This window comes from Gadus macrocephalus, chromosome 8, assembly GCF_031168955.1.
Source record: "Gadus macrocephalus chromosome 8, ASM3116895v1".
Taxonomy (NCBI): domain Eukaryota; kingdom Metazoa; phylum Chordata; class Actinopteri; order Gadiformes; family Gadidae; genus Gadus; species Gadus macrocephalus.
In genome coordinates this window covers 11521466-11537388 of record NC_082389.1, presented here as the reverse complement: position 1 = coordinate 11537388, position 15923 = coordinate 11521466, and the positions used below count along the sequence as shown (strand labels likewise).

General features: G+C 44.1%; 1 protein-coding gene across 3 annotated transcripts in view; it reads left to right on the top strand.

Moving 5' to 3' along the window:
* The window catches only part of LOC132463023 (sodium channel protein type 4 subunit alpha B-like), a 41583-nt gene that overhangs the window by 2322 nt on the left and 23338 nt on the right, over nt 1-15923 (top strand). For all 3 annotated transcript variants that reach the window (XM_060058892.1, XM_060058890.1, XM_060058891.1), the window contains exons 2-10: nt 2577-2888; nt 4728-4848; nt 7004-7091; nt 7999-8127; nt 9246-9337; nt 9657-9899; nt 10111-10174; nt 14820-14961; nt 15609-15806. In XM_060058892.1, coding sequence (XP_059914875.1) covers nt 2622-2888; nt 4728-4848; nt 7004-7091; nt 7999-8127; nt 9246-9337; nt 9657-9899; nt 10111-10174; nt 14820-14961; nt 15609-15806 — 1344 coding nt within the window. In that variant the 5' untranslated portion in view covers nt 2577-2621. The remainder of the gene's footprint in view (nt 1-2576; nt 2889-4727; nt 4849-7003; nt 7092-7998; nt 8128-9245; nt 9338-9656; nt 9900-10110; nt 10175-14819; nt 14962-15608; nt 15807-15923) is intronic.

The window sequence follows — 15923 nt, the reverse complement described above, 5'->3', positions numbered from 1 at the left end:
GCTAAAGGGCCATGTTGCGATATACAGTGTTTGGTAGCTTGAAGATGGTTGGTTTTGTGTTGCTGTATCCTCACATCAAACAGAGAGAGGGATTGCCCCTGTCATCCAATGGAATGTAACTCCTCTGTGAATCCCACGTCGCCCTCTTACAATCCAAGGGGTCGTGAAAGTGAGAAGAGCTCATAGGTCACACTGGGGTCATCTGACTTGGCTTAGTCTCATTGATACGTTGAACGCAGTCAATAGGATTGTGTCTCACATCACCTCCCTCACCTTACTCACCTTTCCAAGCATTTCAAGCATTGTTCGCTTTTGAACATTATACAAACTTTTCATGTTTTTTTGTCAGTTCTCTAATCATCTCTCAACCCTCTTCAAATATAGTCATATGGACTTTAAGTTGGAAAAAAGTTGAACATCGTCCCCTAATCTATACTATTCCAGGTTGAAATGGTGTGTGTGTGTGTGTGTGTGTGTGTGTGTGTGTGTGTGTGTGTGTGTGTGTGTGTGTGTGTGTGTGTGTGTGTGTGTGTGTGTGTGTGTGTGTGTGTGTGTGTGTGTGTGTGTGTGTGTGCATGTTTGTGTGTCTACTTGCGTGCGTAGGCACATGTGTGGTTGTCTGCGTGTGTGCAAATGTGTGTGTGTGTGTGTGTGTGTGTGTGTGTGTGTGTGTGTGTGTGTGTGTGTGTGGGGGGCATCAGCCTCCTCCACATTGAATCCAATTATTATAATTATTGCAGTGATGATGATCATATCACATCTGGCCATAAATGGGAATTAATATTAATTCATGCTATTCGCCCCGCTCTTTCTAATTCTTCTCACCCCACCCCACCTCACCCCACCCTACCTAACCCCAACCCCCCTAAGCCGGCTTGCAAATCAAAAAACAGCACCCATTGGCAAACATGCTCTCTGTCCATTTTAATGTAGATTAATAACGTCCTGACCCAAATACGTATATAGTATAGAAACACTGCTGACTTTTCTGCTGAGGATTCACATTTGAAGATTGAGATTTGAGAGACCATCAACTTTGATGTTATCGCATAATATATAGCTTTAGTACGTGTGTTCATGTTGGAAATGTGTATCTGTATAATGTTCTCAAAACTTTGATTTGAATGAATACATGTGTTATGGTCAATGGAGCATTTTAGGAACCTTTAATGGGAACGTATGTAGCAAAATCCTATTCTTCTCAGTATTTTAAACCAACACAAGGCTGATTCATTTCAACCCAATCAGTGTGCACTATTTTTAATGTGTTGGTCCAGCCAGTTGACAGTAATGTAGTCTTGTAGACGCATCCCTCAAAGACACCCATTGTAAGCCCACTCTATCTACTTTGTGGCTTTGTGAATGCTACATATTTCTGGTGATAGGGAATAGTCAGCATCTGGCTCCTGTTTGTAGGAGCCCGAGTGGAGCTGGGTTCAACCTTGGTGAGAGATCAAGTAAAAGCCGATGACCTGCGTCTGGCCAGATGGGTGATGAGCAATCTGGAGAGGAAGAGACAGATCAGGACAGGAAGTGACATATCATGACATGAAGAGACACATCAGGACAGGAAGTGACATTTGTAGGACAGGAAATGAAATATCATGAAAGGAATGCCGCCTTCAACGCGCTCAGAGGTTTTCGGGAGTTTGGGACGTTTGGAGCTTAAGCTCAGCGGAAAGTGCTTTGAACACTGTTGGGTCGGAGATTTTGCTCTGAGTTTCCGGCGGAAGTAAAGCTACCCGAGTCCTCCGAGTTCACGTCGCAACAATCGATGCCCATTTCGCTGTCATTGCATTGATAGGCTAAAGTGAACTTGCAGCAAGCATTAAGAGGCGAACTTAACACCAATTCTAACTTTTGCATTAAGATACATTGCCTACAATTATAAACATCACCTGATAAATTCTCGCTCATCCAACCATCGCAAGCAGTTCTAATAACTGATTCATGTGTTTCAGCTAAGAAGCGCAAAGAGGCCCCTGTGGGCATCCATACTTGTTGTTGTTATGAAGTCTAGTGTCAAGAACGATCTGTTTTTCCGGTTTTATTTCATAGCCTACGAACTTCTGAGGGGCGTTTCCGTTTCCTGAACGCTCTGATTTCGGAAGAAGGGAAGGGACAGTAAAGACACGTAAGAGCTTCTGAATCTCAGAGCGTTATGAAGGTGGCAGAAGAGACCGGACGTCACACATCAGGACAGGAATTTGCATATCAGGACAGGAAGATGCAAGTGACATAACAGGCCAGGAAGAGAAATATCAGGACAGGAAGAGACAGGAATCGTACAGTCCACAGGATGCAGTGATTATTATCAGTCTTCCAGTTCACTTATAAGGCTCAAATCAAAAGGTCACCTGTCCAAAGTGATGGCCTGGAGTCTGGGGTTTAAGCCTTTTGAACAGGGGGGAATAGGTGTCATGTATTCTTCTGTATTCTTCCCCAAAGGGAATGTTTTCTGTTGTTCTACAGTCGATTTCACATCCAGAGCCCTCCTACTATCCATGTCTCGTCTCTCTCTCACTCTCTCCTCCCCTCCCCCCTAACCTGGCTTCTCCTCCGTCTCCCCTTCCCAGCAGCGGTGAGTAACTTGTGGTCGTGCGGGGCATCAGGATGAGAAGATGGCAGCCATATTGTTACCAACAGGTCCTGATGGCGTGCGGCGCTTCACCCGCCAGTCCCTGGCCGCCCTCCAGCAGCGGATCTCCGAGGAGCGTTCCCGGAGCACCAGGGACTACAAGGAGGACCTGGGCAACGTGGAGGCCCCCAGGCCCCGGCCTGACCTGGAGGCCGGCAAGCAGCTGCCCCGCATCTACGGGGACCCCCCCTCGACGCTGGTGGGGGTGCCGCTGGAGGACATCGACCCATTCTACTTCCAGAACCAGAGGGTGAGAACAGGAAGGGGGGGGGGTACGGGAGGGGGGGGTGATTGAGGGTGTGGGTGAGGGTGTATGTTGGTGTGTGTGTGTGTGTGTGTGTGTGTAGGTGTCTTTGTGGTTGTTCGGTCTGATCTTTGAAGTTCAGAGAGGATACGGGTGTGTGTTCATGTTAGTGTGTATGGGTTTGTTTGTTAGTTGGAGAGGTCATGTTTGGAAGGCTTTAGCAGGAGAGATGGTTGTAGTTGGCAGAGTAGTGGGGCTGTGTTTAGCTCCGTCTTCGATCAAATGGTCATTGTTGTTGCCGAACATGTAGGAATTGAAGAAAGTTGGTGTTGGATGAGTCAGAAAGTGTTCGACATAGTACAACATTAGGGACTTTTGAGAATTGTGCTCTTTTCTACTGTGAGATTTGATGGTGGCCGGGACATACATTTACAAAAGTGCGTCATTGAATGTCTAATAAAAGCTATCCGTTAACCTGAACTACGAAAACCAGTGACAATATTTGAGGCGAACTTTGTATTGCTCAATATCATCTTTGTTTTCTTAATATCGGATCAACATCGATCCATTTAAATGACTTTACAAGTCTATCCTCATCTTGTTAGTTCAAAATGGGAGCTATGAACAAGTAGCTGAACAGAGGATTGTGGGTAGGGGGTGAGGGGGTGTGATTGAACCCCGTCTTCAGAGCTCTAAGCCAGCACTGTTTAGGGAGGGCTGCGGCGGTGGTCGCTTCTCTCCCACTCTCTCTGCCGTCGTCTTTGTTTTGGCGTGCTGCTTCTACTGAAGGATTATCCCGAGGTTGGTGGATATTTAACTAAATGCCGTCGCCACATCTGGAGCAACTCCACTTTGAACTGGCGGCTTCCCTCGTGACCACGAATAGCCAACCCAGTGGGCCTCGCCATCAGCCAATCACCTTGCTCGCTTGCAAAACTGCAATGCTTTAGTGGTGACAGGAGTCCATGGTGCTGGACAGTAATGTTTTCACCATCAATTCTTGATGATATGCCCTTTAAGAAGCATTGAAACCAAAATCGATGGCCATATCCAATTATTCATATATTTTAAAGTTGTACTATTTAATATACTATCGTCAACATAGTAATCTATGACATTTTATCACCCTGATTAAAATCAGACCATAATTAAGAAAAAATATATGTTTTTTCAGTCTCTGCCAAACAGTCTTCTGAGAATTCCAGCGATGCTCTTTTCAGTGTCAGTCCTATGGTATACTCTTTGAAATCGGGAAGAAGGGACACATGCAGCGAGGTGTGTGTGGATGGGTGGAGCTCCGTCTGGGCAGCGGTAGACATTAATGTCTGCGTTTGAGAGAGGCTTAAGCTGTAAGACCTAAGTGTAACGCCGCGTTTCATAAACAATAAGGCTCGTATTCAATGACTCGTACTAGCCTAAAAATAAATATCACAACGTCGCCGTCGGTTGTAACAATTGGGATAACCAACTCCTCCCTCCTTCCTCGAACTCCAAAACGCATATTTTCCTATCTGATGGTGTTCGAATTTGAGATGAAGATGTGGTTTTCCTTATGCTTCACATGATCAAAGTATGAGTTTTTAGAGGATAACCTCATACCTTATATTACCACGTACTACTACATGATGACCCTACTGGACTCCTTAGTATAGTGTTTTGAATGCGTTACACGAGTATGTTTAACACATCTGACTATCAACCCAGTAGATTTAAAGATAGCAGTGGGGGGGGGGGGGGGGGGGGGCTCAAAGACCCTTCTGAGAACCCTGATTGTATCCCAAATCATATGATTTAAAGATAAATAACGATGAGTGATATGTTCCTCTGTTTGTGTTTCCCTCGCAGACTTTTGTAGTGCTCAACAAAGGGAAGGCCATCTTCCGCTTCAGTGCCACGTCAGCCCTCTACATATTCACCCCGTTCCACTGCATTCGGGCCGTCGCCATCCGGGTCCTGGTCCACTCATATCCTTACGCAGGGACGCCCGTCTACCTGAGAGAGAGAGAGTGTGTGTGTGTGTGTGTGTTTGTGTGTGGTTGTGTGTGGTTGTGTGTCTGTGTTAGTTGGTCTCCCATCTTTTGTGTTATCCAGGGACAAGTGCATGTGTGAATTGAAGTATTAAAGGGATACTGTTCTCTCTTTGTGCTATTTGAAATGATGGTAGCTTTTTTGTCTCGACTCAATCCACGGCAGGTTGGACTTCCTTTACATTTAGTTGCTAAGCACTCACTTTGAACCAAAGCCTCTTAACTTGAGTGAGACTGTGAACAATTAAAGCAAACACTCAATGGCGGAGTATCAACACTTTAAAAAAATTACAACTGGACAGTGCAGAGTAGCTATAGGATCCCGGTATCCTTTGTCGGTATGGGCTCCCTGATATTTTTTTTCCGAGGACGAAGAGACATGTTAATGTAATTAGGTATAATGTAATAACGGCGATACAGAGTTTATGAGGCTTGAGGGAGATTACACTAATGATGAGGGAGCAAAGTTTCAGGAGATAAGCTGGGGATGGTGCCATAGGAAGGTTCTATAGGATGTACATGAATTGATATTATCTGTCTAGCCTCTCAAAGCCTAAAGTTTCTAGGATTCAACCATGTAACCAATATCCAGAGTACCTCTGCATGTAGGTGGCTATGAGCAAGGTGCCCCAATCCTAATGACATGAATCTGAATTCACTGTGTCTGGTCAATGCCTAAGTAATGAATAGTGCATATGTTGTTGTTATTTTATTTTGTTCAGCCTACCACAAAGAAACAATCAATTGCATGTCAGGGAACTCTGTTTAAATAGTCAATTGACTTTATGCATTTTACATAAACTCCTCAGGGAAGTTTCAAAGATATTCCAGTCAAACAGGAACTGCCTCAGCAAGACAGTCCAAATTCAATACTGATTTAGCAGTAATTATTATCCACTTCCTTTACCCCCCCCCCTCTCCCCCTTATAGATCTGTTGGATTTTGCCGTAGTCCCATTTTTATTGAAACGGCTTTGTAACGTTCCTCTGCCAGAGCATCGCGAAACCCAATCCTCTGATATCCGTCTTTAATCTGCGCAACGAAATAAGAGCAAAGGAGATCATGACATTACGCATGCGGTGGCGTCGGCTGCTCTCTATTAGGTCCTCAGACAGAGCCCAACGGTCCATTTCAAAGGCAGGGCCAGGGAAACCATCTTTTCCCAGTCTCCTCTCCTCCTCTACCTCTGGGATTAGCTGAGCGGTCACTATCGCTACGCTAGCCCAATGGGCTTTCTTCAGGCGATTAAAATGTCATGTCTGCATCGTTAGCCGCTAAGACATCCTGTGGCCGGACAGGATGTGACCTCATTGATGGGCTGATGTTGAGGTTGACATTGTGCACCTAAATCAAAGGAAACTCTTTTTATACTGTCGTTATATATATATAGATTATTATTCAAAGTGTAATGTATTGAACATAAAGCAAGGTTAAGGTAAAACTATTATTAAATGAATGCATAAAGGATCCGGCCCCTTGAGGCTTCTTAGCCCCCAGCATATGATGGGTTACATGCAGAGGAGGACTTTCCCTGTGGGGGAGGGGATTAATAAAAGTATAATTTTTTTTTTTTCTAATAAATACCTGGAGATGAATGCAGACTTAGGCATTCCTTGATTTATATATTGACTTAAGCGACATTCACACATCAATTTGTTGGGATTGCTCACCAACCACGGCATACAGATAACTATTTGTTTTTTTCTGTGACTGAAGGTAATGTGCTTATGCTAATACCATTTTTTCATTTTCTTCTGATGCTTCTGACGCATTTGTTTGTCTACCCATGAGATTTATTTAATGATATCACTGTCAACATTCGCTCTCAGGCTGAAATCTTCTGTCATGCATCTGAGTATGTTTGTAAATCTCAGTTTAGTCTAGTTTTATAATACCTTTGGCACTCAACCATCCCATTGTAACCCTTTCATTGTAGCATCCTTTTCATATTGATAGGATTATTTTATTAAACATCGAGCTGCTTCTACTTTTGTCAGGGTTAGAGGCTGATAGTAAATGTACTTTTTTTGTTGCCTCTTAATCATTGTCGGTAACGCTTTGCATTTACACTTTCCTTAACACTTTTTCTCACATTATTCAGCCTCTTCATTATGTGCACCATTCTGACCAACTGTTGTTTCATGGCTCTGTCGGACCCGGCCCCGTGGACCAAGTATATAGAGTAAGTAAACACTTTCTGATCCCCATACACCTGCTACCTTAAGGATAGTCCAGTGGCTAGGGTGTATGTCTCCCAGGCGTACGGTTCTGGCCTCCAGACCCAATGTCTGCATTCTTCCTGCAGATGCCTAACCCCTACCTGCTCCTCAAGTACAAATATCTGTGTATCTAGTCATTGTAAGGACATAACTAATGGGAAAATTGGGAAAATTTAACAGATGCGTAGCCCCTACGGGCTACTAAATAACAAATATCTGTGTATATATTCACTGTAATTTTGTAACTTTAGGGAGAACTGTCTGCTGAATGAATAATTAATTAGTAACAATGCACAGTGCTTTTGTAGTGAAGGAATTCACACTGTGCTACTACATGTGTCCTAATGCTTTGTCAGTGGTGGTTGGGGAGCGATTAGTCACTCCAGTAAGTACAGCATGGTGTGACGTCGACGTGTCTTGGAATGCTGCATCTCCACGTGAAAAGAGCATGTGGGATGACGCCATTTTGATTCATTAAACATATTTCATGAGACATTCCATTGAGATGCAAGGTGAAGCTGTTGCCACAATCATCCATCATACATCATGTCCTAGCATGTTACTCTTAGCATGTAAACTGCATGTTAACTTCACCAAATGTGATCTTGAACATGGCCGATTCAAGATTGAATAATGTGAAGCATTTGTCAAATGGCAGTTATATGTGACATAGGAAATGTAGTCAAATGATTAGGTTATACGGACCATACAGACTAACCAGGTGGTTGTTGCAGTGTGAGTGTTTAAATGTCAATCAAGTTGGGAAAATTATTCCCACCTTCCGTCGGCTCTGAGTTTGTTTCTCTTCATCCATTGTTTTGAGTGGATTTCCTAATAACCCAGCCTTGGCCATGCATTGATATTTTCCAGATATACGTTCACGGGGATCTACACCTTTGAGTCTCTCATAAAGATCCTGGCTCGGGGGTTCTGCATCGGACCCTTCACCTTCCTCCGAGACCCCTGGAACTGGCTGGATTTCTCTGTCATCAGCATGGCGTAAGTCACATGACGATTTCTTCAGTGATATATTACTTGATTAATCAGGGCATGTATATTGCAACATCTCGAAATTATTTGTCTTTATGTGAAGTCATTGCTGTGTAACTGCCACAGGGTTTCTCATGCTACTGATAACAACGTTTTCAGTAGCCTAGGTTATGGTATATTTACGTTGATTTAGGACTACAGTACTCCTCTCTTGGGGAGTATTGGAATCAATAAGTCCCATGATGCACTCTGATATACCATCAAAGAAGAGAAACATCATTAGATAATGCTATAACAATACTAGATAATGCCGTACTCGTCTGTTTGAACGGTGCTGACCCGGCATCTCGTGGAAGCAGACGAGCCACAGTTCTATAGTTTAATATGAATTGCAAGTGTAGTATGTTATTACAGCAATATCAACTGTAGTTTCAAAAATTGTTATTTAGAGTGAATAGTAATATAAATTACATCAGTAATTTAAGAAAATGCATCCTTTATACATCCTTTTAATAGAGTCTTATTTTTCCAATTAAAGAACCGAGGTGCAGAGATTTTTAAATTATGCATATTTATAATCTGCAGCGTTGCATAATTGGCCAGGTGCTTTGAGTTGTTTCTCTTAATTGGCTGGTTGTATTCCACGTGAATAGAAAATGTATTGCATAAGTCATAATTCACTAACTGGTGTTTTAACGGGCTGTATTCAATATGGGGATGGTTTCACCTTGATCCTGGATGGTCTATAGGGGGCTATGAAAATGACTTTGTAAGCCTATTAGGCAAGTCATGGGACTGCATGCTATGATCCAATGCTGCTAATGCAGGTGCTGGATTAGACAGTTGAGCTGTTATGTGATGCGCTATCCTCCAAGGACATCCATCCCAACTGAAAACAACACGGCCAATCTAGATTCGAACTACGTTGTTAAAGCATTGTTCAGAAATTTTTTTGATGTGGACACAAACAATGTAATCGGTGTCCATGTCAACTCGAATTAATAACTCAAATCCTTTTCCTTCCTTAATTTGGTTAAATTCTCAACTCCTTAGTTGTTGTGTTTTTCGACCAAATCTGTGAACCACATCTATCATCAACTGTTGATTTTTGTCTATTTTCTTTTCAGATATTTGACAGAATTTGTCGACCTCGGGAATGTTTCTGCATTAAGAACCTTCAGAGTACTACGAGCTCTGAAAACCATCTCTGTGATCCCAGGTAGGCCACATTCCACCCATGTAGAGGTCATGTGGCTCATGCTGGTCCTCTTTGACAAGGGTTGGACGTCCCGATTTAGGCCCAATCCCATTTCTACCCCTTACCCCTTCCCCTTACCCCTCCCCCTTGTTTTGAAGGGGAAGGGGAAGGGGTAAGGGGTAGAAATGGGATTGGGCCTTAAACTCCTCACTCGTTCAATGAAGTTGAGTCAGTTTCTACTGTAAAGCGACTGTGGTTTCAAAGAACTCGGACGAGGGGAGAGTTCTACTACAGACAAAGTGATGGATGGATCAACAAGCTCAATGCCCTCCCTCCCCAGGCCTGAAGACCATCGTGGGGGCCCTGATCCAGTCGGTGAAGAAGCTGGCGGACGTGATGATCCTGACGGTGTTCTGCCTGAGCGTGTTCGCCCTCATCGGCCTGCAGCTCTTCATGGGCATCCTGCGGCAGAAGTGCGTCCGCAGCCTGGCCCACTGCTTCAACTCCTCCATGTCCGTCAACGACACCTTCGTCTGCAACAACCGCACCTGGGGCTCCCGCATGGACTTCCTCACCAGCGAAGGTCAGCCATGGGGGTCATCCACCCAACACTTTGGGTGGTGGTGGTGGTGGTGGTGGTGGAGCTGGCAGTAAGATTCATCAACTCCAATCATTTTGTAGTTGCTGTTTGGTTATGGAGCTGGAGCTTGTATTTATTAAGAATTATCATCATACGATTATGATAGTAAGAGTAAAGTATGATTAAGTCGAGTGGTTTTCTTTCCTCTCTGCAGATAACTTCTATAAAGTTGAAGGAGCCAAGGACGCCTTAATATGTGGCTATGGAAACGATGCAGGGTATGTCATGATCTCTCTCTCTCTCTCTCTCTCTGCAGGCCATTATGTAACAAACCATGTTAATCAGAGCCCAATCTGTATCTCTTAATACAGTATCTGAGTGCAGTTTCTGAATGCAGTATCTGAATGCAGCATCTGGATGCAGTATCTGAACGCAGTATCTGGATGCAGTATCTGAATGCAGTGTCTGGATGCAGTATCTGGATACAGTATCTGGATGCAGTATCTGGGTGCAGTGTCTGGATGCAGTGTCTGGATGCAGTGTCTGGATGCAGTATCTGGATGCAGTATCTGGATGCAGTGTCTGGATGCAGTATCTGGATGCAGTGTCTGGATGCAGTGTCTGGATGCAGTGTCTGGATGCAGTGTCTGGATGCAGTATCTGGATGCAGTGTCTGGATGCAGTATCTGGATACAGTATCTGGATGCAGTGTCTGGATGCAGTGTCTGGATGCAGTGTCTGGATGCAGTGTCTGGATGCAGTGTCTGGATGCAGTATCTGGATGCAGTGTCTGGATGCAGTATCTGGATGCAGTGTCTGGATGCAGTGTCTGGATGCAGGAACTAAATGTGATATCTGAAACATACTCAAAGGACAGGAGAAGATCCGGTAAGACCTCAATACTGGAAGGTTGTTGGTTGCGTATCTCTCTGCCTTTAGCTGAAAGGTTCAGGGTACGTCTCCCAATGTCCGCCGTCTACTAAGCATCCTGCTAAAAACGGCTAAATAGCATTTGTGTAGATGTGTAGACTCAATAAACAACACTTGTGAGTGACTGCAAGGGACTATCTAAGCTCTACATAACTTTGCCCTATCATCATTCAAAATAGCAGATTCCTATACCCCCTCTCTCCTTCCATGAGAAGAACCAACAGAGAGATGAAGAACATGCTCTCGTCATCATCATCTTAATTATTATCCCTATTGTTATATGAATCCAACCCCCCCCCCCCCCTCCCAGGACAAGATAAATGCAGAGGAATCCCATGCAAAGCAGATACAGTACATCCTGTTGAGTGCAGAGAGGGTGTGTGTGTGTCCGAGTGTGTGGCGTGACAGTGCCCGCACGGCAGGGCTGACATGTGGCCCGGTGGTTGATCTTTGCTGTCAGCCGCTGGTGCCTTTTTACCACACGGAGAGCAGCTGGGGGTAGGATGTAATGTATGCACACACACACACCAGTTAGAGTTCATTAGGACTGAAAGCTCCATGGCACGCACAGGTTGACCGAATCACAGACAACAGACACAGAGGACAGATCATCCTGGCTGGGGATGCCTTTGAGATGTTGCGTAAGGGTTATGGAAGTGTCACTGAATGGGTTGTGATTGTTGTGGATCTGCGTTCTTCTATTGTACATCGTACAACAGAGTGTGGGACTGCGGTTGATGGTGAGTGTGTCGCTCAGCTTGGGACACTTTAGTGGTGTGACACTGTTATTCCGCTAGCCTGAATAACATGAATGTCATCGAGGGAGGAGGAGGAGGAGAGGGGGTTAACCTGTACACACTGAGGAGGTGTTTCATTTGAAGGCAGGGCTTTATATTTTATTTTGATTCCAATCAAAGCACAGTGTCAGACTGTCCAAATTTCTCTAGTCAGTCCGTATACTGCGCTGCCTAATCCCATAAATCCAGAGGCTTTCGAAGCGACCACAAACAGGACGGCAGTGTCCCATGCCAGGCCTCAGGTCAAGCCTTGCAATGAACTAAAAACCCATCTGTGTCCGTCTGAAATCCCAGGGGCTTCGGCAAAATGGCCCCCCTGACCGTCGGTGTCACTGGTTAGTCGTAGACCGTAACGGGTTAAAACTAATTACTGGACAGTGGCGAGCTAGTACACGCTAGGTGAAGGAGGTTTGATCTTCTGCATTCAGTGGTTTGTTTTATGGAGGAGAGACATTTTAGAGATGTATTGGTATTGACCTTTCCCCCCCTACCCCACCCAAGAAGTTAAAGACTAACCGAACGTTGTTCATTTTGTGTTGGGCTTATTTCACAAGTTCTTTGTGATTATCATTATACATTGTAGAAGGAATACAAAAATAATTGAAGAAGGATGAGGAGAGAGTAGAGGAGAATCCCTCGCCTCTCTCTTGGACACAAGTTGTCGGCAGGGAGTTCTGGGATTTTGGAGAGCGACGTCACAGATCTCTCTAAACTAGTAGGTCAGCTCTATCTGTCCCCCCAGCTGTTTCTACCATGATGCCCATCCACTCTTTAACGTGTGCGTCTGTGTGTGTCTGTGTGTGTGTGTGTGTGTGTGTGTGTGCGTGTGCGTGTGTGTGTGTGTGTGGGTAGGGGCATGTGTGTGTGTGTGTGTATTGAACGTTTATGTATACAATTGCTTTTGTATGTGTGTGCTTGGACATGTTTCTGTGTTTGTGTATGTGTGTATGTGTGTGACTTTGAGCCTGTTTGTGTGCACTTGTGCATGACCATTTTGAGGGGGACCAACAGAATGGAAGGAAGATACTTGTTTTTTTCACAATTTTAATCTATTTCGTTTCATTACTAATGTTTGTTAATAGCATTTCCAACAACAGAACTACAATGATTATTTCCCCCTGCAGTGAAGTTTAAAACCTTGGTTCCAATTAACAATTGGGATTTATAGTATTTTTTGATGTTAAACTAATCAGCCAATAAGAGCGGCTTAATGTGGTATATGATCCAAAATGCTGGACAGCTCGGGACAACAATAGAACAACAGTTAACAACCGACATCTGATCAGTAGGTGTTTGTTCTCCAGAAAGGCCCAAGACAGCTTTTAACTTCTGTTATATTGTAGATTTGTGCTTTTTTTCTGCCGGGCCGTTGAGATGTTAAGCAGGTCAGTGTAGAGGACGGATGCTTAATCTTTTGAGTGAATTCCAACAAGTAATCCCTGAGTAGATTTCCAAATTAAACCTTCGGATACATTATGATGACTCGCACACACACACACACACACACACACACACACACACACACACACACACACACACACACACAAACCCAGGCACACACACACCCAGGCACACGCACAAATGCATACACATGCCCTTACATACATACTGCAAAGTTCATAGACATGCACACCCTCACACCCTCTCACACACACACACACACACACACACACACACACACACACACACACACTCACACTCACACTCACAAACACATTATTATGGATCACTCGTTAGATACTATTTGTAGAAGGCCTGGACTTGGACGGTTGTCCTTAACTGCTCTGATACAAGATGAAATGCACACCCTCCCCCATAAGGAATTAAATCCCTTTACATTCACCAGATGTCTCTTTTCATTTGCCGTTACATGAGGGATATGTTTCTCACGGTAGATCCTAGGAAACGGGCCCTAAACTCAACCTTGACTCATATCACTTCTGTATATAAAGCTGACTGTGTCTTCTGTCTGTCTGTCTGTCTGTCTGTCTGCCTGTCTGCCTGACCCTCTCTCTCGCTCTCGCTCTCTCTCTCTCTCTCTACGATGAGTCTTGTTTCGACCCTCAGCAGCCACTGTATTGGTGTGTAGTTTAGCCACCTCTGTGTTTCCTCTTGTCAGCTAGCTCCGCCCCTGGGGAGCCGGCACCTGACAGGAGGATGTACCAACAGTCTCCAGGGATGTGTTGCTATAGAAACCATTCGTGCATTTAGCTGAAACAGAAACCCATGATAATCCTCCCCATGCACTTCTGATGTCACTACTGTTAAAAAAAAACAATTTTCCCACTGGATTTTAATGAGGTCACTTCTTTACATAATTTACATGTTTTGTTATGCACTGATGTCAGTGGTGGAAACGTGAGATTGTGCAGGTAGTCTTCTAGATGGCTTGCTTGTAGGAAATGTGACCGGCTGGCTGGTTCAACATTTTGGTGAACTGACTTATTTTACATGACTTGCTGGTTAGCTCAGCAGTTGACAAGCTTACTCAATCGTTTTATGGATACTTTTACTTACTGTCTGGCCAGCTGACTAGTTATATCACCTGCTGGTTGACTCACTTGCTGGCTAGCTGAATAATTATATGACCTCCTTGTTAGCGTTCTGGCTGGCTAGCTGACTTGCCATACAACCTGCTGGTTAGCCTACTGACTAGCTGTTGAGATGTGCAGCTGTTGGCTGGCTGACGCTCTGCCTCCCCAGCTGTTTCCCAGCCATTACTAAATCATTCTGCATTCAGATTTACATGTCATTCTGATCCGCCGCTGCTGCCTACAATGCAATTTATAGAGGCCAGAAATAACCGATTTTTTTAACAGCAACTTGATGTCCATCTGGCTCAACATAATCCCTTTTGCTTCCCCCTTTTGTATGTTTTAGTGAGTGGTATGAATTTCAAGTGGCCTCTTCAGTTAATATCCACTAGTCATGGTTCCTTTCCTCTCAATCCAATTCTCTCTCATGTGGAGCCAGAGGCCAACAAGACAACATGTAGATACCAGGGATGGTTTTAACCCTGATAAAATACCAGACCATGTGATGTCCCGTCTATATTTGGGGCCCAGATATCGCTGTGCCCTTGCCTAATGCTCCGAGGTGTGGCTGTCTGTCTCTCGTCATGTCCTGCTCATTCCTTGTTCTAGCTCTGATTAATAGAACATCCTACTGCTCTTTGTTTTGTTTTTCTTCGTTACAGGAAGTGTCCAGATGGATTTGACTGCTTGAAAATTGGGAGAAATCCTAACTATGGCTACACCAGTTTTGACAGCTTTGGCTGGGCGTTCCTGGCTCTTTTCAGACTCATGACACAAGACTATTGGGAGAAATTATTTCACCAGGTGCTGACAACCTTTTAGTTAATCGTTTTCATTTTCATCCATCATTGGCCCACATTTAGACAAAATATGAATTACACATTACGTTATATTATACTGTCCTACAATGCTGCATTGACCATTGCTTCTTTCTGGACATTGACAAATATGGACTTATAAGTAGAACTACAAAAATGAGATGTACTTCATGCATCACAGGACATGAAGTACCCAGAAAGGATTCATAATTCATAATAAGAAAAAAATAATATATATATATATATACAAGCCAAACTTCAGTTGATGTAGAGTATAGATTGATTTAGTGTGGACATTAAAAACAGACTTGTGACTTTCTTTTGTGTACTACATTTCAGTTGACACAATTTCTGTTTGCTACATTTCTGTGTTCTTCCGTGTAGCTCATTACTTTGTATTTCTGTGTACTACATCTCTGTGTACTTCTGTGTGCTGCATTTCTGTGCAGTACCTTTCTGTTCAATTCTGTGTACCACATTTATTTATACTTCTTTGTGCTACATTTCTGTGTACTTTGGTACTCCCATTCTGTATACCTACCTCCTGTATACCTCACTTCTAAGTGCCTCTCTGTACTACATATCTGTGTACTCACCTCCCGGGTACGGCCACCTTTACTCCCATGCTTGCAGACCCTGCGATCGGCGGGTAAGACCTACATGGTGTTCTTCGTGCTGGTCATCTTCCTGGGCTCCTTCTACCTGGTCAACCTCATCCTGGCCGTGGTGGCCATGGCCTATGAGGAGCAGAACCAGGCCACCATCGCAGAGGCCTGGCAGAAAGAGCGCGAGTTCCAGATGGCTATGGAGCACCTCCGCAGAGAGCAGAGGGTGGGCAAATACTACATATAACAGTATGATGGTATACAAATACTAAAACTACAGGGGGTTTCAGATGTAAACAAATACTAATAGTATTATAATAGTATAGAACCCAAATAATAAAAT